The sequence below is a fragment of the Oncorhynchus gorbuscha genome, linkage group LG12 (genome assembly GCF_021184085.1).
Source record: "Oncorhynchus gorbuscha isolate QuinsamMale2020 ecotype Even-year linkage group LG12, OgorEven_v1.0, whole genome shotgun sequence".
Lineage (NCBI taxonomy): Eukaryota > Metazoa > Chordata > Actinopteri > Salmoniformes > Salmonidae > Oncorhynchus > Oncorhynchus gorbuscha.
Window position 1 is genome coordinate 35,371,777 of NC_060184.1, and position 22,146 is coordinate 35,393,922.

Here is a 22,146-nt window from a genome sequence, read left to right on the forward strand (position 1 = left end):
AGCATACGACACCTTCTGTTCTACTCTGAGCCTGGCAACCTTTGACCCTGGTAACCTCAACCTGTCACTCTCACACCGTGCACTTCTGATCCCCAGCAACATGGGCACCCCTACAATTTACATTTTTTTTCCACGGATACTACACATTCCTTTGTCCCATGACCTCTTGAGCACTTCTCACATCCCGGAATCTCCCTCCTATACAGAGCTGCAACATGACCAAAAGCATGGCATCTGTAACACCTTAGTGGGTGCGACACAAAAGCTCTCACTGGATAACTGACATATCCTAATTTAACTTCATCAGTTAAAGATTCTGATTCAAAACTCAACCTGACAGACATTGTCTTCTCAGTTTCACCCCCAAACGGCGGTGTCACTGACACAGGGGATCTTTCATGTTAGTTGCTCCACGTCAACACAATGCCACCCCAGTAATCACTCCTTTCAAAGGTGCCCTGCTCCAGAGTAAAGCAAGTCACAGGTCTTGTCCCTAAACCCGACACGAAACACCTGCTCCCTCTGGACAGAAGAAACACAGAAAATTATCTCTCCGAGCTACCTTCACAGATTTAACAACTTCTTTTCTACCCAGCCTGAGACTACATTTGGCTTGGCTGATCCATAAGGCAGAGATCAACTTTCTCCAAAATTGTGACTCTCACTGGGCCCAAATCATCCTTTGCGTGACCATTGGGGCAAGGCTTGGACTCTTGAGGTCTTCACCACGCCTGCCACCACAGGTGATTCCTCTTCACTCTCATCAGGTTCAATTTCTGAGCCATCAGAATACACTTCCCCAACACACATCTTCCCACTGCACTCTGCTCTTCTCCTTCTTCATCGATGTCCATAACCACGTCTATTCGTTCACCACACTCACACCGTGCTTTCATCCGCTATATGGGCTCGTAGAACATGCACTGCTGGCCTTTTTCCAATACCCACCTTCTGTTCCTTAGCCCAATTTACTAATCTGCCAATCTCTGGCCTCTCCATGCTCGCAAAACGTGGGCCACTCTGCCCGCTTGTCGATGTCAACTTGTACGGTTTGGAAGTCCCAAAGGAAGGGCCAATAACATCTGTCGTGTCATAAAGCGCAAGGAAACTGAGCACTGTCAGATATATTAAAAAGTATATTTTTCTAAAATATTTCAGACACTCAACTTCCTGTGTGTGTGTTCAAAGTACAGTAATATGTTCTAAGTTTCAAGTACACCCATGTTAATGGAATTAACAAGTAGATGTTGGTGCTTTCACAGCATCATCAATGTGTGGCAGTGTTGAATGATCTTGTAGTTTGGAATAGGCTACATTTGACTTCAAAATCAACATCAGCAATGTGCACCATTCAAATACATACATTTACAGTTCATTTTTATTACAGTGGAAATCTTAAAGTACAGTTGCTATTAAATGTCAGAATAAAGTCAGTTGTTTAAGGGTCTCATCTGTTGGCCAGTGGTCTGTAGCCCATCTCTCCCTTTAGCTGCTCTGCAGTAAGTGCCCCCAGGAGAGGCTGACAGTCTGGGTTGAACACTGAATAAGCGCTCAGTTCTCCTGGTTGACGTGCAGTTGGGCTCCGCAGCCCCTCGTACAGCCAGTAGAAGAGAGAGATAAGGAAAAAAGGCAACCTAAATTCCAGTTCGGCAAACAGCCCAAGTAGAACCAGCCAAAGCAACACCTTCAGCAAAATCAGATTTGTGAAAGCCAGTCGTTTCGAACCAAGCCATTGACCCAGATTGCTCTCTAGGAACCAGCCATCCTAAAAAAAAGGTGGGGAAAGATTAAATTAAATTAGCGAACAGTGACAAAATGGAATCGACGTGTATTACTAACGGACATCTACTTGACAAATAAGCCTGGTTTCCCAGACAGCATGCTCAATGAATCTCCAATTAAAGTTTTTATTAGTCCATGACTTGGTTTAAACTGTGTACTGGTAACCGGACCATAGTATTTTGAGTATTGCGTTTTAGCAATGTTTAGTCCTTGTAGCCTGAGCGACAGCAGAGATTGGATCTTCTGTAAACTCCTGTGTGTCTGCATCAGCTGTTGATGACTGGCAGCTGGCCGAGATCAAAGTGCTGCCACTGTCAGATGATGTTATGGGCTGCTTTTCACTCTTCTTAGGAGCCACATCAGCCCTTCTTCGAGCTCTGAAAGCTTTTGCTCCATATTGTAATCCACTCTTGAGTTATGCGGCAATGAAAGACTGCGCGGCAACATGTGCACGACAATTAGGAAATAAAGTTACTGGCTACCGCCTTGGATAGCTAGATTTTGAGCAGTTCCAACATGATTTTCCCTGTGAAATCCCGTCTTCTCAACCGCGGAAATATTGTCTAAAATGTGTTTTCATGGTAATGCTCGAATTCAATGTTTCACTGTTACAGGAACTATGAAATTTTTTAAAGCTGTTTCACTTCAGTTTGTTTCCTTTCCTGTTCAGCCAGGCGTACGTAATGACGTAATGTCGAGTCGTAAAGCGTCACTCCCCACCACCCAGCTGACAAGCATAACATTTCTTGCTAGGCTGTTTGTATTTATTCAACTGCTATATTGTAAGTAACCAATACTGCATTTAATTGATTATGTAGGTATTTAATTGCGCATTCCAGAGTAACGTTAAATATGGAATAGCAATGTAGTTTAACTAGATGCTGTCACCTAGCTAGCTTACCTAGCCACAACCGCTAACTAGCTTACTACAAGAATACTGTACTCATGTCAAACATCTCCATCCATAGTTCTGGATTCATTTGATAAAGCTAAATATATAGCTAGATAGATATGCCCCTTTATGCAGTTTTCCTATGTTTGTGTAAGTAATGGACACAGGGAAGTATTACTCACTGTACATAAACATGCAGAAGTTAGGTAACGTTTTCTGAAATACACATTATTCATTGAAATATCTGCTCTTATATCACTTTTTTCCCCAGACATATAATGGCCTCAGCTCCAGCCCAGCAGCCCACCCTCACTGTTGAGCAGGCCAGAGGTATGAACAGTCACATAATTGTGCCTTATCTAGGAAAGGAGATACCTTGTCAGTTGCACAAGTTAATGCATTCAACTGAAATATGTCTTCTGCAATTAACCCAACCCCTCTGAATCGGAGAGGTGTGGTGGGCTGCCTTAATCGATGTCCACTGTCCTGGGAGCAGTTGTTGGGGATTAACTGCCTTGCTCAAGGGCTGAATGAAATATTTTTTTCCACCTTGCCAGCTCAGGGATTTGAACCAGTGGCTTTTTGGTTACTGGCCCAAATGCTCTTAATTGCTAGGCTACCTGCCACCCCACTCTATTACTAATGCCCGGTTGTGGCACAGATCTATTCACAATGCTCTTGTGTGTTGCAGTAGTGCTGAGTGAGGTCATCCAGGCCTTCTCTGTGCCAGAGAATGCAGCACGGATGGAGGAGGCACGGGAGAGCGCCTGCAACGACATGGGCAAGATGCTGCAGCTGGTGCTCCCTGTGGCCACCCAGATCCAACAGGAGGTCATCAAAGCGTATGGCTTCAACAACGAGGGAGAGGGTAGGATGAAGGGATAGAGAATCTATTGTCACTTTTTACACTTTTAGCTTCATGTTCAGTTCGAGCTCTGTGAAATCATTGCTTATTTTAATTTTTCAGGTGTCCTTAAATTTGCCCGTCTGGTGAAGATGTATGAAACTCAGGACCCAGAGATAGCAGCCATGTCCATCAAACTGAAGTCTCTTCTCCTGCCTCCCCTGTCCACTCCACCCATAGGTGGTGCCATCACAGCTTCCTAGGAAACTCGCCTTGGTCTCTCAGAAGGGACATCTAAAAAACAATGTTACTGGACTTGAAAATGTGTGTGCATTGTCAATTTCCTAAAGTTTTTTTCAATCAATCATAGGAAAAAGTGAATTGGTTACCTTGGTATATCACCCTGGGATAATGCACACAAATCAGACCTGTATTGGTTCAAATGAACACAAAATGTCAGAATTGCAACCTCCAACCAGGATAGACAAATTTCATTCTTCAAAGTTCAGTTATTGCATTCCTGGATTTAAATGCAATACACCTGACAGCTAACTTAAATCCTTTGTTTATGAGTATTTGTTTTCCGTATTTATTTATTTTGCATTTTGTCTTAAGTCATTTATACCATAATTTACTGTTTGACCTTTTCAATCTGTCACTGCTGGATAAGAGTTAATACATGTAATAAAAAAATAAAATGCTACTCAGATGTTCAAATTTTATTTTTTTAAAGTGAATACAGCAACACACCAAGCAGATTAACAACTTTATTATTGCAGTAAGACTTTGGCAACTGTTTCTGTTATCATTCACAGTAAAACTCTTCGGGGAGTGGCACATGCCTCAATTTATACTTTGCACATACTGTACATCTCTCCTTCATAAAAAGACAAACATTGTAGGATTCAGTCCTTATGGCCACATTGAGGTTTTGTCTGATTTATAGAAGCAACAGACAATCCATTACCATAACTGGAGAAATACCCCTCTGTTCATTAGTCCAACCTATGGCACTTGTTTTCATTCTACATTTAAAACATGGACTTAAAAATATTTTAAAACCAATAGTAGATTCAAAATATAACTAATTATATAAACTGGGTGGTTCGAACCCTGAATGCCATGGTATATCAGACAGTATACCACAGGTATGACAAAACATTTATTTTTACTGCTCTAATTACATTTGTAACCAGTTTATAATAGCTATAAGGCCCCTCAGGGGTTTGTGATATATGGCCAATATACCACAGCGAAGGGCTGTGTCCTAGCACTCCGCATTGCGTTGTGCCTAAGAACAGCCCTTAGCAATGGTATATTGGCCATACCACACCCCCTCGGGCCTTATTGCTTAATTAGACAGTTCTGTATATACATTTCCTCAAAAGGCAGTCACTCTTGGTTGATCCCGGTTGTGATGCAGCGCCACTAAATGAACTCATTCAAGTCATCTGGCTCCTCTTTGTGCTTTGAGTTGAGGTTCATAGACATTAGAATACTACTTATGGCTACATAAATATCCCAACATTTCTAAGCAAATAAAGTCTGATAAAGAATGTGAAACATGGCAGAGTCCACAAAATAAAAATCTTTCAGTTAAAAACTGATTCCCTATTGTTGATAAAGTGCTTAAATAAAAAGGCCTTAGAATAAGTGCAACAAAGAACAGTCACACCCAAAGTGATAAACTTGAAGTCTGATACATTTTCCTGGTGCAATTTGTCTAGAATATACTGTAGTCCTCAGATAGTCACATCCACAATTTACTCATTTATGGTGCTGCTTGTGTTCTCATTTCCAATGCCTTCTCATATTCAGTGCAATCACCGTGAAATTTAACAAAAGAACAGCGCTCAGCCTAAAACCCTCACTTCCATCCACAGTGCACCTACAACCAATGGCCGACAGCAGGTGTCCACACGGAGAGTGAAGCTGAAGTAGAAATCATTTCCAACAGTTGTCCTACAATCCCTAGTGGTGCGTCAGTCAATTCGGCCAATCAGCTGTCTCAGTTCAGTTCATGATGCAAGAAAAGGAACCAGACTGGTGGTGGCAGACCAGTTAGATGTCAAGTTTGGGAGGGAAGCCAGAAGGAAAATGACCTTACATCTCGAAGTGACGAAACATGCTTTCAACGTACCCCAGGACCCTCTGCCAGTCGGGCCCACCTGGTCTCAGCATCTCTTCCACAGTCTGTCAAGCAAATAAAAACCCTCTGTTAAAAGACAAGCTTACACTCAGCTGTACCCTCAGCTCTACAAGGACAACCGCTACTCACATAAAAAAAGTGGGAACTGAGAAGCATTACCATGACCATATTCATAAGAACATTTGGACATCAGTGACAGGACATCTACCATTCTACTCACAAGTCAAGCTCTTTTAAAACACACATATATATATATATATATATTTTTTTTTTTAGTTTCTTTCCCAACAACTTTCATGGCATGTTTAAATTTAGGTCTCACCAGTGTGGATGCGATTCCTACACTTCCCCCAGTCTGGAAGGCAAGACCCAGGTTCTCACTCTGCACAGAACAAAACAGTAGGCGTGAATAGGGTTATTAAAACAGTTTGTATATTGTGTGAACTATGGGGTCGTATATGTGAATGCATTTCTCTTACCTTGTCTCCTGGGCTGAGACTGCTGTATGGTATGTGTGTGGGTAGATAGGTGTGGTACACAGCACAAAAAGCCAGACCGTCCTCCCAGCTGCTGCTGAAGTTGGTGATCTCAATATTCTATTTAAAAAAAAATCCAAAATAGAGGGTTGTCTTGTATTGGTCAGATAAGGTGACCAATGGTTTGGTAAATGTGAATGGTACTTGTTTTTGCTATTTCTGACCTTGTAGCCCTGGGTGCGGCTTTGACACCAGCGCAGGAGTGAGTTCCGCCTGGAGCCTCCATGACGTCGCAGCAGCATGCTGAAACCATCCTGAGGTCTGGAAGGTGGATAACAGACAAATGTTATATTTAGGTAGAAGGCTTTATTTGGGCATATTTCTTACGTTTCTTTAGAGGGCCTGTCCAATCACCTGAACGAGGACGGTGGGTCTGCATTCTGGTCCTCCTCCTGTTTTTCTGCTAGACGTTAGCAATTAGTTAAGAGCATTGTAACTTTACACACATAGCAAAATGCACTATACACATTCAAAAGCAAACAGTTATGTTTGAACTCAAAGTATAATGTAGGTGTAGATTAAATGAACACACTTGTATAGAAGCTGGACCAGGTGTCCTGTGTTTGCAGTATGCGGTCCATCCTTCTCCCTTTGGCTGGCTCTTCTTTCTGGTAAGAGATAGAGAGAGGAGTAGTGGCTATAGTATGCATGACTGTTTCCAAATTGGTCAGAAAATGACCCTTGAATTTCAAGTCCAGACTAAGACTATACACTGTATATGCACTATACAAAACACACTCATATATACACTGAACAAAAAATATGAATGCAACAAGTGTTGGTCCCATGATTCATGAGCTGAAATAAAAAATTCCAGAAATTTTACAATTAAAAAAAAAAATCCCCCCAAAAAATGCACAAATGTGCATTTCTTCTTTGCAAAGATAATTAATCTACCCTGAAAGGTGGGACATATCAAGAAGCTGATTAAACAGTATTACACAGGTGCACCTTGTGCCTGGGACAATAAAAGGCCACTTTAAAATGTGCAGTTTTGTCACACAACACAATGCCACAAATGTCTCAAGTTGAGGGAGCGTGCAATTGGCACACTGGACTGCAGGAAAGCTGTTGCCAGAGAATTTAATGTTCTCTACCATAAGCAGCCTTAAAACGTTGTTTTAGAGATTTTGGCAGTATGTCCAACTGGTCTCACAAGCACAAACCATGTGTAACCATGCCAGCCCAGGACCTCCACATCTGGTTTCTTTGCCTGTGGGGTCATCGGAGCCCAGCCACCCAGACAGCGGATGAAACTCTGGGTTTGCAAACGAAGAAACGAAGAATTTGTGCACAAACTGTCATAAACCATCTCAGGCATGCTCATCTGTGTGCTCGTCGTCCTCACCTGACTGCAGTTCGGCATCATAACCGACTTAAGTGAGCATTTGCCAACTTTCGCTGGCTATTGGAACGCTGGAGGTGTGCTCTTCACAAATGAATCCTGATTTCAACTGTACCGGGCAGATAACATGGCAGCATGTGGGCGAGCGGTTTGCTGATGTCAACGTTGTGAACAGAGTGACCCATGGTGGCGGTGTGGTTATGGTATGGGAAAGCATAAGCTACAGACAACGAACACAATTACATTTCATCAATGTCAATTTGAATGCACAGAGATACTGTGACGAGATCCTGAGGCCCATTGTCGTGCCATTCATCTGCCACCATCACCTTATGTTTCAGCATGATAATGCACGGCCCCACGTCGCAAGGATCTGTACACAATTCCTGTAAGCTGAAAATGTCCAAATTCTTCCATGGCCTGCATACTCACCAAAATATGTCACCCATTGAGCATGTTTGGGATGCTCTGGATCGACGTGTACGACAGCGTGTTCCAGTTTCCGTCAATATCCAGCAACTTCGCACAGCTATTGAAGAGTGGGATAACATTCCACAGGCCACAATCAAAAACCTAATCAACTCTATGCGTAGAAGATGTGTTGTGCTGCATGAGACAAAATGGTGGCCACACCAGACACTGACTAGTTGTCTGATCCATGCCTAATTCTTTTTGTTTTAAGGGTGTTTGTGACCAACAGAAATTTGTATTCCCAGTCATGCGAAATCCATAGATTAGGCTTAAATTAATTAATTAAAACTGATTGATTTCCTTATATGGACTGTATAAAATAAAGTATTTAATCTATTTTAGAATAAGGCTAACACGTAACAAAATGTTTTGGTTCCCTTCCCCAGATCTGTGTCTCGACACAATCCTGTCTTGGAGCTCTATGGACAATTCCTTTGACCTCATGGCTTGGTTTTTGCTCAACTGTGAGACTTTATATAGACAGGTGTGTGCCTTTCCAAATAATGTCCAATCAATTCAATGTACCACAGGTAAATAAGGTAAATAAATATGTCCAATCAAGTTGTAGAATACAACTGGAAAACAACCTCTCGTCCATGGTTGAGGGTGAAAAGATCCCGTTGTCAAACACATACTGTTCCTTCAGTCCCAGTCTCACACACACACACACACACACACACACATTTTGGCCATAGAGTAACATCTCAAGGATGATCAATAGAAACAGGATGCACATGAGTCTCTCACAGCAAAGGGTCTGTAAATAATATATTTTTTTTATTTGTAATAAATGTGAGAAATTTTAAAAAAAACTGTTTTCGCTTCGTCATTATGGGGTATTGTATGTAGATTAATGAGGACATTTAGTTATTTAATCAATTTTAGAATAAGGGTGTAACATAACAAAATGTGGAAGAAGTCAAGAGGTCTGAATACTTTCCCGAATGCACTGTATACCTCAAATACCTTGTACCCCTGCACATTGATCTGGTACTGGTACTCCCTGTATATAGCTTCATTTTTGTGTATTTATTATATATTACTCTGCATCATTGGAAAGAGCTCGCAAAGCAAACATTTCAGGGTAAAGTCTACACCCGTTGTATTCGGTGCATGTGATGAATAACATGAGATTTGAAACCATTGCAAAGAGATTAGATACTCTCAAAAACAAACGTGTTGGTTGAATACAAACATTACCTTGCATAGAGGCAGTGTTGTACTAGTGGTGGTCTGGGAGCTACCCTTCTGTGCAGGGAGAGAGTCCGTGGGCAGGGGAAGTCGAGAGAGGCTCCTGAAACATAAGATAGGACTTAGTTGAAACAGATACATGTAGGACACTTGTGTCTATATAGCATGGCCTTGCGCAGAGGTCAACCCTTGCTCCTACAGAGACACAGGCTAGCTTTCATCAAATACGAGACTGCTTTCAAAAATAATAGTTGTGTCAAAGGGACAGGCTCCAGGTAACAGATTCTCAACCCCCAAATTGCTGGTGCAGTGGTCACCAACCTTTTCTGAGTCAAGATCATTTTCTGAGTCAAAAAAGTTGAGATCTACCACTCAAATGAAATAAATAAATAACATGACTTCAAATGTAAGCCTATGCAACAACACAAAGTGTTGACAGAGCTGAATAACAACTTATAACCTGAACTTACTCATACTGAATACAGCAAAGAGCTGTGTTTTTGAGTCTCTCTCTAGACATGGCTATAAAAGTTTTGAAATCTCACATTATGAACTTCTTCACAGTCCATGGCGCATAGAAACCGTGCAGACACGGATCTGAGCTGACTGGCCAGCAGTAGGACTACAAGTACACTTGTTTTGCTCTCTGGGCCTGCCAGGTAGGCTGTGTTCTACCATCAGACACATGAAATGGTTCAAAATGGGAACACTTTGCATTCTCGGCGCTATGGCTCCTGAATCAAGTGCATCTACTACCAACAGTGCAAAACAAATCAAATGTTAAAAAAAAATAGGAATGCAAGGCTTTATCTTTGTTTTTTTTACAGAAGTGAGTAACTGGGAAGGCCTTGGCGATCGACCGGTTGGTGACCACTGTGCTAGTGCATCATACAGGTATGATGAGGCTCTCACCTGGAACGCTCTGACATCATCACGATCCTCCGTGGATCTCTTAAGCCGCACCCCTTCTCTCCAGCTGCAACCAAATTCCGTAGGTACGTCTCCGCCACCCCCTTCCCTTTGGGCAGGTTCTCCCCTCCACTAACAAGCTCCTCAGGAGACTGCCCTCCCATCTTAACATCCACTCCCTCACTATTTATTATTTTCTCTCCTTCCACTTCCCTTTCTGAATCCTCTCTTTCCTCCCCATCCAGCGCCTCCACCGCATTTATGTCTTCACCAGTGTCTTCACCAGCCGGCCTCTCTTCTGTGTCTCTTCCCTCCATCTCTCTAGGACTGTGTGAGTCCTTCCCTCTCTCTGTCTGCATGCGTCTCAGTGTCTCCAGCTCAGCCTTGGTACGTTGGTGCTCCAGGGTGAGAGCAGACAGTCTGTGACAGGCCTCTCCGTGTTCAGCACTCAGGCTCTCCAGTTCCCTGTCTGTGTCCTGCTGTCTGCAGTGGGCCTGGGCCAGTTGGCCCTCCAGTTCCCCGTGGCTCTCTCTGAGTGTGCCCAGAGTCTCCTCCGCCTCAGTGCGCAGCCGGTCGGCCACAGACACTGCCACCTGCAGATCGCACTGGAACTGGTGCCACTCAGCTCGCTCAGTCTGCCAGAGAGAAAGAAATAGTAATTGACATAAAGACACAATTCAATGTCCATCCATCTCCATCTGAGAGTGAGACAACCAGATAGATTGAGACAGACATAGACTTAAATATTCTGTACACTCGAACTAGAGCCATACATTTGTGCGGAGAACTTAAGAGTCAGTTGACGCATTGTATCAGGAAATACAGGGTACAAAACATTACAAATACCTTCCTAATATTGAGTTGCACCCCCTTTTGCCCTCAGAACAGCTCAAATTCGTCAAGGCATGGACTCTACAAAGAGTCGAAAGCGTTTCACAGGGATGCTGGCCCATGTTGACCTAAATGCTTCCCACAGTTGTGTCAGGCTGGCTGGATGCCATTTGGGTGGTGGACCAGTCTTGATACACACAGGAAACTGTTGAGTGTGAAAAACCAAGCAGACCTGCAGTTCACACTCAAACCGCTGCGCCTGGAACCTACTTCCACACCCCGTTCAAAGGCACTTAAATCATTTGTCTTGCCCATTCACCCTCTGAATGGTACACACACACACACACACACACACACAGTCCATGTCTCAATTGTCGAGGCTTAAATAAAACTTTAACTAGTCTCCTCGCCTTCATCTACACTGATTGACGTGGATTTAACAAGGGACATCAATAAGAGCTCATAGCCTTCACCTGGATTCACCTGGTCAGTCTGTCACGGAAAGAGCAGGTGTTCCTAATGTATTGTACACTCATTTTATATTTAATATCATGGGTGGGTCATATAGAAGAGGCAGGGGAACTCAAAAGGTGAGAAGTAGAGGTGGTATCATTTTACATCTAGGCCAGCAGACAGACATGCATGCTGCCACACGTAGCAGAAAATCAATAGCGCTGTTGATACGGTCTACAGTAAACATGTCGAAATCAGGGATTTTGCATTGGTCAAAAGAAGAATTCATTCAGGTGAACATTTCAACAAAGTATGCCAGGAATCCTTGCAATGTTCCCTGTGTACAGTTAGTCACAGTAATCTAGAGAGAGGGACAACCTCCCATACTGTATGTCAGGACCACCCCACTGCTTATCACTGGCTCATTTACAGTAGTTGTTGCACCGTGTTTGCAGATGGTGGAGGCCGACTGTGATATTCTCAAACAGAACACTTCTAGGAAAAAAAAGTCAAAGCCAGGTCACATTTTTGAACCACTGATAAAAAATGTTGCTTAGGTTAGCACACATATTGAGAAACCCTGCCTTCCACAAACACTGTGACTTGCCTGAACATTTGCCTTACTTACCGCTGGGATTTCATTCCAAGTCTTAGGGCTTGATTAAATCGTATTGCAGAAGATATGTATAGGGTGGTTGAACTTTTAACCTCTAAAAGTCTAAGCCGTTGGCACAGAACTACCTCCGTGCTTACATTCATTTGTATGCGTTACCTTCAGACGAGTCCTTCGTGGCGGTCGCAGAGCAAAACGGAGAACATAGTCTTCGTGAGAGTCTCCCCTTTCCATAGACAGGTCATTACAGTTTGTAGGCCGTGAGAAGAAAGATTTTCAGGATGTCGCATGGTCAGACAAACACCACTGTAGCTCGGCCACCTTCCACCGCAGATGCGCAAGGCCGACATAGGCAGATGTGGTGGATTGAGATGCAGTCCATGCAAAATATATATCTCGAGCTTAAACTGCCAGATTTTGATGGGTACTCTTAAAAGGCAATGTTTCCCGCTTTCGTGGAGACGGCATTCAAGGTAAACTCTGCATATGTCGGCTCAATCGGAAATCACCTTCATATTTCAATCACGCTATACTGCGGATCTTCCGCGATACCGATTGAGTCGAGCCCTAATACAGCTAACAGAGCACAACACTGGGTAGAGAAGGGAAAACACAATCCACTTCAAAGTAATATGGATATATTTGAGTCTCTGTGGTCTTTGAAACGATTTTGTGTCTGCAGTGCTGAGGGAATGCAGTGGGGAAGAGAAGGGAGGAGCGTCTGACTCACCCTCAGTGTGTCCTTCAGGCTGCGCACATCCTTGACCAGCACTTCTCTCTCCACCATCAACCGCCTCAGCAGCTCTGACACACACACACACAGTCAAGTTGAGACAAGACAAACAATTGGGTTACAGCGATTGGGTTACTACGGCCATGCAGATGTGGAGACCTTACCGGCTGCTCCTGCTGGCGCGTCCAGGCCGGGACTGAGCCCCAGTGTGGACCTGTGACGTTCCAGCAGGTTCAGCAGAGCCAGGGCCATCTCCTCCCTAGCCCTCTCCGGCCCTGCCTGGGGCTCCAGCCCACTGTCCCGGTCCTGCCAGCTCTGCTCCAAAGGGCTACGATCCGACGGAGACTCTTGGGCTGGGGACACAGGGCTGCTGCCGCTGTGGTTGTTGTGGCTGCTGGAGCACCTCCCCGGTCGCCTTTCACCGTCCATTTCCACCCCTGTTCCCTGCGTCGATGCACCACTCTCTAGGCTAATCACAGCCCATTCTGGTGGGACAGACAGCGTGTGGCTCCAATTGGAGTTGTTGGAGGGGGAAGCTCCACCCTGGCAGACGATACCTCCGGTAGCCCCAGAGGACGGTGTCCCCTGCTGCAGCAGCTGAGCCGCGGCTGGAGCCAAGGCCAGAGCTGCAGCCAGGTCAGAATCAGAGGGGGAGGAGGGAGGAGTGTGGAACAGATCTAAATGAGATCCTGGAAAAGAGAGAGAGAGGGTGGAGAGGGGGAGATGAAAGAAATATGAGAATGGGGAAAGGAGAGTAGGGAGGAGCAGAAAAGAGAGCGAGAGAGAGACAGAACTGCTGTCCTAAGCTATTTTCTAGTCTATAAAAACTACATAGGAGACCAGAGAGTTGGGTGTGGCTATAGCAGGATGCCCGCACTTTGATGCAGAATATGCATATATAAACAGTCAATGCCCTTCCTCTCTCTCACACAGTCCTTGGTAGGCTGATAGACACGGCAGAGCCTGTCTTTCATTAACAGACACTCTTTTCCCAAGTGGCCATATCTAGAGACTTACTCCCTCACTGAATTTAGACGCCGCATCTCTTGCTGCTTGTAGTCAATTGATTTACATTCGAAACACATCCACTATGTCAAACTCTACTGCATATTCACAAACACACACACACACACACCCTAAGCCTCTAGTGTCTCATGTTCACCCTCCCTGTCGTTGTGTTGGGCAGCAGAATTCTGCAGACTCATTATTCAGCTAGCACCGCCTGATGTATTGCATGTGCCTGGCGGTGGACTCATAGTATGCAGGGAGCTATTCCCACAGTCTGAGTCGGTTTCCAGCCTACTGAGACCAGATAGGAAGGATAGGAACGGCCAGGGTTTTAAACAAGTGTTTAGGGGAGGAAGTGTATGTGTGTCAGAAAAAGAAGTCAGCAATGCTACAATAGAGAATCACAGGTAGACAGATCGAGAAGGGGAGGCATAAAAGATCATGAACAAATTGTGTAGGAGTACAAACAGCTTGAAAGGAAATATTGTAGAAACATGGGAAACAGGAAGAGAAGGTTCTAATCAGAGTTACTGTCAGAGTTTAATATAATGACATGTGACAATGAGAGAGAGTGTGTGTGTGTACGTTCATGCAGGGAACCTGTAGGGCCATGGTCGTCCTTGCCAGCGACGTTACCCATGATGCAGCAGGTGCAGAGTGGAAGCAACGTGACTATGTGTCCCAGCGCCCCTCGCTCTCCCCTCCGGTGCTCTCTCTTGGATCCGCCGCAGAGTGGACAGGGAGTAATACACCTAGAAGTACAGCGAATGCTCAGTCCACAAATCTTTTAACACAAGTATGGCTAACACTAAATTCTCCCTTAATGGAGCAGGTACCCTCTGACTACAGTGGCCAACCATGTTTGTTGACAAGTGATCTAGAGCAATGACCCATACTTAAAATGCTGCAAGCTAATTGAGCACAGGGATGACTGCTGGGATGTGCATATCTCTGCAGGATGTTCACCATCATCCATGTCCAGTGTAGCATTAGATTAATCATACAAGTAGGTGATGGAAAGAGAACCTGACAGTCCCCCTTGGGTTTCATGTGGAATTAATAGGTTGCCTGATCAATGGAAAGGCAGCTGCTTAGGTTTATCCACGGGTGTGTGTGTGTGGTCTTGCAGAAGAAATGCCTGCTGAATACAAGTGTCTAATTGTTAGGCATGGCAATAAGGCTACAGTAAAACTCTGAACAGAGAGCAGATTCTGAATGAAAGAAACCCTGATATGATGTACAGAACTCGGTTCTGTACAAGGCTAGGCTATAAGAGAGAGGGATATGCAATAACAAGACACAGAAATGCACATACGATTTGCGTCTATCCCTGCATAAAACAATATCGCTGAGCGGGCTGCCGGAATCTGGCAAACACGGTAGGCTATTGCAATGCAATCAACCACCCACCTTGATATCCCCACGTACCGCCCGATAAAATACTCCAGTTGTCTCTCTTTTTCTGCCTCACCGCATTTTTCTCCGTTTACCCCTATTTCTGTTGCTTCAATAATCAGAGACAGGCTTGAGGCTGTTTGCTGCTGTTGTTGAAACGCGAGTGCAGGGGAGAGACGGATACACTACAGAGCGGCCCAAGATAATGTTGGGTCTTGCGAGGAACTCGATTCTAATGCGGCAAACTGGGAAAAGAAAAGGGCTGGACTAAGCTGCTCTGTGCAAGGTAGCCTACTGTCCTTCTGCGAAAAGTTGTACCCCAGAGCTGAGGCTCATTTATTTCACTGGGAATGTGTTTATCAATATGTCCAAGTTTAGAGTGGTTGAGAGAGGAGGATATCATGAATTGTGATGCAATTCTAGGTTGAGAATGACAATGCAGCCTGGTCTCGTGGATTTTAAAAATAGTAAATGTAAATCCGAGACACTCAAATAACTATAGGGTATAGGCTCGGACGGTATACCCTAACCTATACCATTTACCGTATTTGGAAATAGCCACATGATGGTTTTTCAATATCGTCAATACCTTTGAAAGTATTTATTTTAAGTCTTTCAATAAATGGTTATATTTAAGTAAATACCTGCAGTCAACTTGTGCAATACATAGAAGATGAAGCAGATCACGTTCTTCATTTCACCTGTCACATTATTTTACATTGTGAAGCTTACCTTATTTCCCCGGAACAGTTGAGCCAGTCAAGTGTGTGTTTGTAAATAGCAAAAAGAGAGAAAGCGGGAGCAGGTAAATCCCGATGTGTAATGACAGCGGTTGCGTTTTAAATTATAAACCAACAGTGTTGTTTTTCTTCAATAGAGTATCAGGGACGTGCAACTATAGTTTTCCTTCACAGAAAATACATTAGTGCAACACATTCGGCAGAAAATAGCTTCATTTTCAACAGATGACAACAGAAGTGCAACGCTATTTGGCTGACAGCCACACAAGTAAAAATGATGCCTGGCCATCATATTTCTAATGTTAATCATAGAAATAATGTAGCCAGCTGCATTTCCTTATATTCAATGTAAAGTTAATCTTGCATTTTACTTGAGAAAATTAGGCTGGCTTCACGGAGAAAAGTACTAGAGAAAAGTATCAGTCAGAACACTGCTAGAATACCCGATTGTGAACTGAAGCACAAAATGAATCTGATGCAGAGCAGAAATGTCAATGGTGTACCAGCTAAATTGCAGTGGTCTGAAGGGATAGGCCCATTCTATGCATTCTATTTCTATGATTGAAACGACACCCACCCTGTATTCAAGAGTATGCTGTCTCAATTGATGATGGGCACAACACAAATACTTTTTCGCAAACGTACAGCGTTTGCGAAAATGAGAAGAAAAAAGGGCTTGACAACCCTGTTTTATAAGCTTTCAAATTATATAAATATTTTTCAGCGAAGAAGAGATGGTAGGGTGGGTTCGCAAAATGGGTCATTTATGGCATTCAGGTCCATAAAGTCAATTTCTGACCACTTCCATTATGGGCAAGCATGTATGAAAGGTTTCGTTCAAATCAAAAAGGGTGCAGTCAGAAAGTGATTGAAAGTATATGGAACGACCCAGGTATGGCAGAGCAGGTAGGCTAAACATTAGGCTATAGAATAGAATAACTTTATTTTTCCAGAAGGAACTTCACTTCTTTAAGAAATTCTGCAAGTCTCTTATGTCAGTGATGAACCAAGGAGCCTATAGGATTCCCGAGAGGCTCAAAGAACTTTCAAGCGGTCCCTGACTATATGGTTGCGTTCCCCTGCATACATTAACCAATGGTTGCGTTCCACATCATCGACTGTGCAGTCCGGCACCATATTGCTATAAAATATGTCGTCAAATACCTATACAGGCGTTGTAAGATCTGACATGTCAGCAACGCCTGGGCAAAGGAACGCACTCATGATGTGGTTAGCTCACTTGATATGTGAAATACATATCCAAGCATTGGAAGATCTGGCATGCATAAGCAACATCGGAGCAGGGGGACACGACCATTAGCTCTACTACTACTACTACTACAAACTAATAACCAGAACTACTGTATCATCAAGTTCAAAACTTCAAAAGTAGGGTTTTCAAGACTATAGAGAGGATGGCTGCTGACCATAGGTCTAGAGCTGTAACGATTGTCGTCGGGAGAAGAGGACCAAAGAGCAGTGTGGTACGTATTCATAATGATTTTAATAAAGGTGAATACTGGAACAAAAAAACAACACACCGACAAACAAACAGTTCTGCAAGGTGCAACAAAAACACTAAGCAGAAAATAACTACCCACAAATCATAGTGGGAGAACAGGCTACCTAAGTATGGTTCTCAATCAGAGACAACAATCGACAGCTGCCTCTCATACCAGGCCAAACACAGAAATACAAAACCTAGAACAAAAACATAGAATGCCCACCCCAACTCACGCCCTGACCAAACTAAAACAGAGACCTAAAAAAGGAACTAAGGTCAGGACGTGACAAGAGCTGGAGAGAGAGGGTTGCGGACTTATGACTTGGGAGGAATGAAAGCGTATTATTCCAGACAGCTTTAACACTGAAATAATACACAATGGATCCTTCGCTAAGCCCTACCCCCGTGTTTACTGTTGGAACCTCAGGAAAACATTTCCCATGGAAACCCCATTCCCTGTTCAAAGTACTGGAGGAAAAACCCCTACAATGATCTCAAACTGTGTTTTAAAGGGTTGTATCATTTGCTTCATGTGTGGCACCCCTAAAGATGTCATATAGAATCCCAACGAACCATTTTCTTTAATCACTAAACTACCAGAGCTTCATGAAAGGGAATATGTTACAGAATCAAGTGGGAATTGGAAACATACTGGGATGGGGGAGAGTGTATAACAGAAATTATTTGTTTTTTTAAACATGTTTTTTCAAGTTTATTTTCAAATGGTAAAAGCACATGAACACACAGACACCATTTCCATTTACCTCCAGGGGTCCCCACCTTCACAACCTAAAAAACCTATTGGCATTTTAATATCTACAGTGCCTTCAGAAAGTATTCACACCCCTTGACTTTTTCCACATTTTGTTGTGTTACAAAGTGGGATTAAAATGGATTTCATTGTCATGTTTTTGTCAATGATCTACACAAAATACACACTAATGTCCAAGTGGAAGAATAAATCTAAGGGTGGGTTGCACCAACATGGTTTAAATTTATCTAGGATTAGAGCTAATCTAGGTTTTGTAAATCTATGTTTATAATTAATCAACGATGTGTCGCACCACTTAATTTTAAATCTGGATCAGTAAATCTATGATTACCGGTTTTAAACTATGATTAGTGACATTTAAGAGGTATTTTGTGAGTTGAAACGGAGTAGCTAGCCGATTTGACAAATGAGGCCAGAAAGTTGCTGTTCCTTGATAAAATAATAACAATGTAACATTAGATCTACTGCAACTCCATCGTGAAAGGTTCTCATGGGTTGTTAGCCACCTGATCATGGCACTTCAAAAAAGTACAAATGTATCCGCTTCGGAAAAAAAACTATTGTCGGAGATGGAGGACTATAGTAACGTAACTGTTACTGGAGAATAAAAAGACAGACAACACAACTGTCAAAAAGAAGGAAAGACACCTAAGCCATTTTATGCGACAGACGTAATGGATCAACACGGATTAAAGAAAAGAGGGGGACCCAAATAGGTAGAAAGCGTGCTGCAGCAGAGGAGAGGCAGGGGCTATGTCAGACCAGAGCCAGAGGGGGGCCTCCGCAGTGTTGCCAACTCCTCAGTAAGGAAAGTAGCTATTGGCTGTCCTAAAAGTCGTCATCGCCTAATTTGCGTAATGGGTCATGTGCATGTCATTGTGATGGACGCTGTAGGAGAGAGGAATAACATCGTGGGAGAGACAAAAACGTGAGTTAAAAACACCCTAAACATGTTTAGAACTACAAATGAGCAAGCTGCAGAGAGTGGCACAAACAGCGAATAAGAACCAGACATTTGAGGCCATACTCCTCCTTCAGTACTTTATGGACCCCATTGTTAATCCCCGTCATAACAGAGGCATTGTCAGTCCCCATCCCCAGGAGTTTCGCTTTTTAAGACAACACTTCTCGAGGAAAGCCACAACAGCACGGGCTATAGATTTGGCATCTCCTCCCTCCAACTCAACAAGCCCCAGAAATGTTGATACAATTGTCTGCTTGGTGTCACTAAAGTACCTTATCACAACCCCCAAGTACTTAGAAACACTTACCATCCGTGGACTCATCGAGAAGGAGGCTGAAACGCTGGTCACCCATATCTGCGACCAACTTTTCCAGAAAGTATGGTGCTAGAACACCATTAAAAATTACTGTGCACTTTGACCTGTGCATTTTGAAGTGGGTGGCAGCAGTGGAGTCTGAGAAAGCAGCTCTACATGCTTCTCCAATGTGATCACATGCCAGCATGGAACAGTGTTCAGCGATAGCTAATGCCTTGGTGGCCTCAGCCTTTTTTGCAGAGTAAACTTTTTTAACCATAAATGGCAGCTTGTTTTGGGTGGAACTGTTATAAGGCTTTGCCTTTTGAGTATGTTTTTGAGTTGTGTTTTTTTTTTACATCACTAAGTTTGGAGTAGAAATCAGCCTTACAATACAGGCAGGATGCTCATGTATCATCTCCAATAAACGGCTTCAACCAGCCTTTGAATTCAGGGGTTGATTCCCACTCCTTTCTGTATTTTTGAGTGTACAGTTTAGACAGACACGATGAACTAGCCAGCTAGACATTTAGCTTATGTCACAGAGAGGCACACACACAGTGGACAAGGTGAGTAAGTGACTGAGCCTGTGTGAGTCAAATGTTGTGATTTATTTTTGTGCAGTGATTTATTTTAGACAAAGCACATTTGACATTTTACATTTACATCCCGCCCTGAATGTAAGCCAGGGCGGGATCAGCCAGCGGAAGCTTCCCGCATGCGCGATTCATTTGCAGTCTGGACACGGAGGGGTGAACATCTGCTCCGACTGCAGCTGGGAGGGACTGCTGTGAGTGTGAGTCCTGTGAGTGCTTTGGGACGGGGGTGGAGCCCACGGCAGCACCCGCTGCTCGTTGAGAAGAGTAAGAACGATACGTGCTTTCACGTCAGAGTCTCCACAAGTCTCTAATAACACCAGAAAAAGGGATTTAACCCAGTTTAATAGTTAATCCATGTTGGTGCAACCCACCCTAACATGTGTAAAACATTTATGAAACATAAAACATGAATATATCGTGATTAGATAAGTATTAAACCCCCTGAGTCAATACATGTTAGAATCACCTTTGGCAGCGAGTACCACTGTGAGTCTTTCTGGGTAAGTCTCTAAGAGGTTTCCAGACCTGGATTGTGCAACATTTGCCAATGTATTATTTTTTTTAAATCTTCAAGCTCTGTCAAATTGATTGTTGGTCATTGCTAGATAACCATTTGCAGGTCTTCCCATAGTTTTTCAAGCAGATTTAAGTAAAAACTTCAGCCTCTCAGGAACACTCACTGACTTCTTGGTAAGCAACTCCAGTGTAGATTTGGCTTTGTGTTTTAGGTTATTGTCCTGCTGAAAGGTGAATTAATCTTCCAGTCTCTGGTGGAAAGCAGACTGAACCAGGTTTTCCTCTAGGATTTTGCCTGTGCTTAGCTCCATTCCGTTTCTTTTTTCTCCTGAAAAGCTCCCCAGTCCTTAACGATTACAAGTATACCCATAACATGATGCAGCCACCACTATGCTTGGAGATATGGAGAGTGGTACTCAGTAATGTGTTGTATTTGCCCCAAACATAATACATTGTATAGAGAAAAAGGTTCATTGCTTTGACACATTTTTTTGCAGTATTTCTCTGGTGCCTTATTGCAAACAGGATGCATGTTTTGAAATATTTTTGTTCTGTACAGGATTTCTTCTTTTCACTCTATTAGTATTGGAGAGTAACTGATGTTATTGATCCATCCTCCTATCATAGCCATTAAACTAACTGTTTTAAAATCCACATTGACCTCATTGTGAAATCCCTGAGCGGTTCCTTTCTTCTCCGGCAACCGAGTTAGGAAGGATGCCTGGATCTTTGTAGCGAGTGGGCTTATTTATACTCTATCCAAAGTGTAATTAATAACTTCCGCATGCTCAAAGGGATATTCAATGTCTGCTTTTCTTTTAACCCATCTACCAATAAATGCCTGTCGGGAAGAGTGGTTGTGCCTGACTACACAAGCGGAAATGAATAAACACACAACAAAATATTTCAATTTCCAGATGCTTTTACTTTAGCTTTTAGTGTCTCTGGCACTCTAGTCCACAAGCTGTTCAAGCAAGAGGGTGGTTAAAGATGGTGGTCACCTGTAGTCTCCTGCGGTGCTGTGGCCTCACTGGCCCAGTCCGTAACTCTCCTCCTGAGGAGTCTGTGGAAGGAGAGAGAAACACGGTGTAAGTGGGAGAGTAGGCACACTCTGGCTCCGTCTACCTAACTGATTCACTTGAGTGATGTCCAGCCTGCACTCTTGTGCCAGTCAGTTGATTAGGGAATGCCTTGCAGGTGTGCTGATTATATAATCCTGCACAGGTGTGTTGGGTGAGTATAGCTCTGGCGCTGTCTTCCGCTGGCCTGGTGTTGTTGATAACTCAGCCTTCCACACTGCTGAACTGAGTGCCGTGGTCCACTGTGCTGCAGCCAGTGCCACTGTCCATGGTACTGCACTGAGAGTCCTTCAGCCACACCTATGCTCATGCCTCTCACGGTGCCACACCCACTTCTTTGTGTTAGCTGTCAGGCCTGCCTGTCGGAGACAACCCAAGACACGGTCTACCTTCTCCGTGTGCTCTTCCCACGTCTCCGAATGCATTACCACTTTGTCCAGGTAGGCCGCAGCAAAGTCCCGATTTGGCCAGTCTTTGAAAGGTGGCTGGGGCCCCGTGAATGCCAAAAGGAAGCACAGTGTACTA

The 22,146-nt window shown here is 43.6% G+C and overlaps 2 protein-coding genes and 1 pseudogene across 7 annotated transcripts; 1 reads left to right on the top strand and 2 right to left on the bottom strand.

Annotated features, from left to right (window-relative positions):
* Window positions 1–1,360: 1,360 nt before the first annotated feature.
* Window positions 1,361–2,476, bottom strand: LOC123990939 (annotated as a pseudogene).
* grcc10 (gene rich cluster, C10 gene) lies at window positions 2,205–4,221 on the top strand. 2 transcript variants are annotated; one of them, XM_046291971.1, is made up of 5 exons: window positions 2,205–2,363; window positions 2,453–2,564; window positions 2,946–3,004; window positions 3,369–3,542; window positions 3,642–4,221. In XM_046291971.1, exons 3-5 carry the CDS (start codon window positions 2,953–2,955, stop codon window positions 3,779–3,781), a joined length of 366 nt encoding a protein of 121 aa, XP_046147927.1. In that variant the 5' UTR covers window positions 2,205–2,363; window positions 2,453–2,564; window positions 2,946–2,952; the 3' UTR covers window positions 3,782–4,221. The 2 variants fall into 2 exon arrangements, with proteins under 2 accessions (XP_046147927.1, XP_046147926.1); XM_046291970.1 differs by having other exon boundaries at window positions 2,220–2,363; window positions 3,366–3,542.
* Window positions 4,222–4,223: 2 nt separating this feature from the next.
* On the bottom strand, window positions 4,224–16,370 carry LOC123990937 (cytospin-A-like). 5 transcript variants are annotated; one of them, XM_046291965.1, is made up of 12 exons: window positions 15,885–16,370; window positions 14,343–14,509; window positions 12,914–13,438; window positions 12,747–12,820; window positions 10,123–10,754; window positions 9,220–9,313; window positions 6,736–6,811; window positions 6,558–6,606; window positions 6,368–6,464; window positions 6,147–6,263; window positions 5,990–6,049; window positions 4,224–5,711 (listed from the first exon to the last, which is right to left on the bottom strand). In XM_046291965.1, the coding sequence occupies exons 2-12, from the start codon at window positions 14,395–14,397 to the stop codon at window positions 5,622–5,624; spliced, it is 1,869 nt and encodes a 622-aa protein (XP_046147921.1). In that variant the 5' UTR covers window positions 14,398–14,509; window positions 15,885–16,370; the 3' UTR covers window positions 4,224–5,621. The 5 variants fall into 5 exon arrangements, with proteins under 5 accessions (XP_046147921.1, XP_046147920.1, XP_046147925.1 ...); XM_046291964.1 differs by lacking the exon at window positions 15,885–16,370 and adding an exon at window positions 15,168–15,503; XM_046291969.1 differs by lacking the exon at window positions 15,885–16,370 and adding an exon at window positions 15,168–15,502 and having other exon boundaries at window positions 14,394–14,509.
* Between the last annotated feature and the right edge of the window lie 5,776 nt (window positions 16,371–22,146).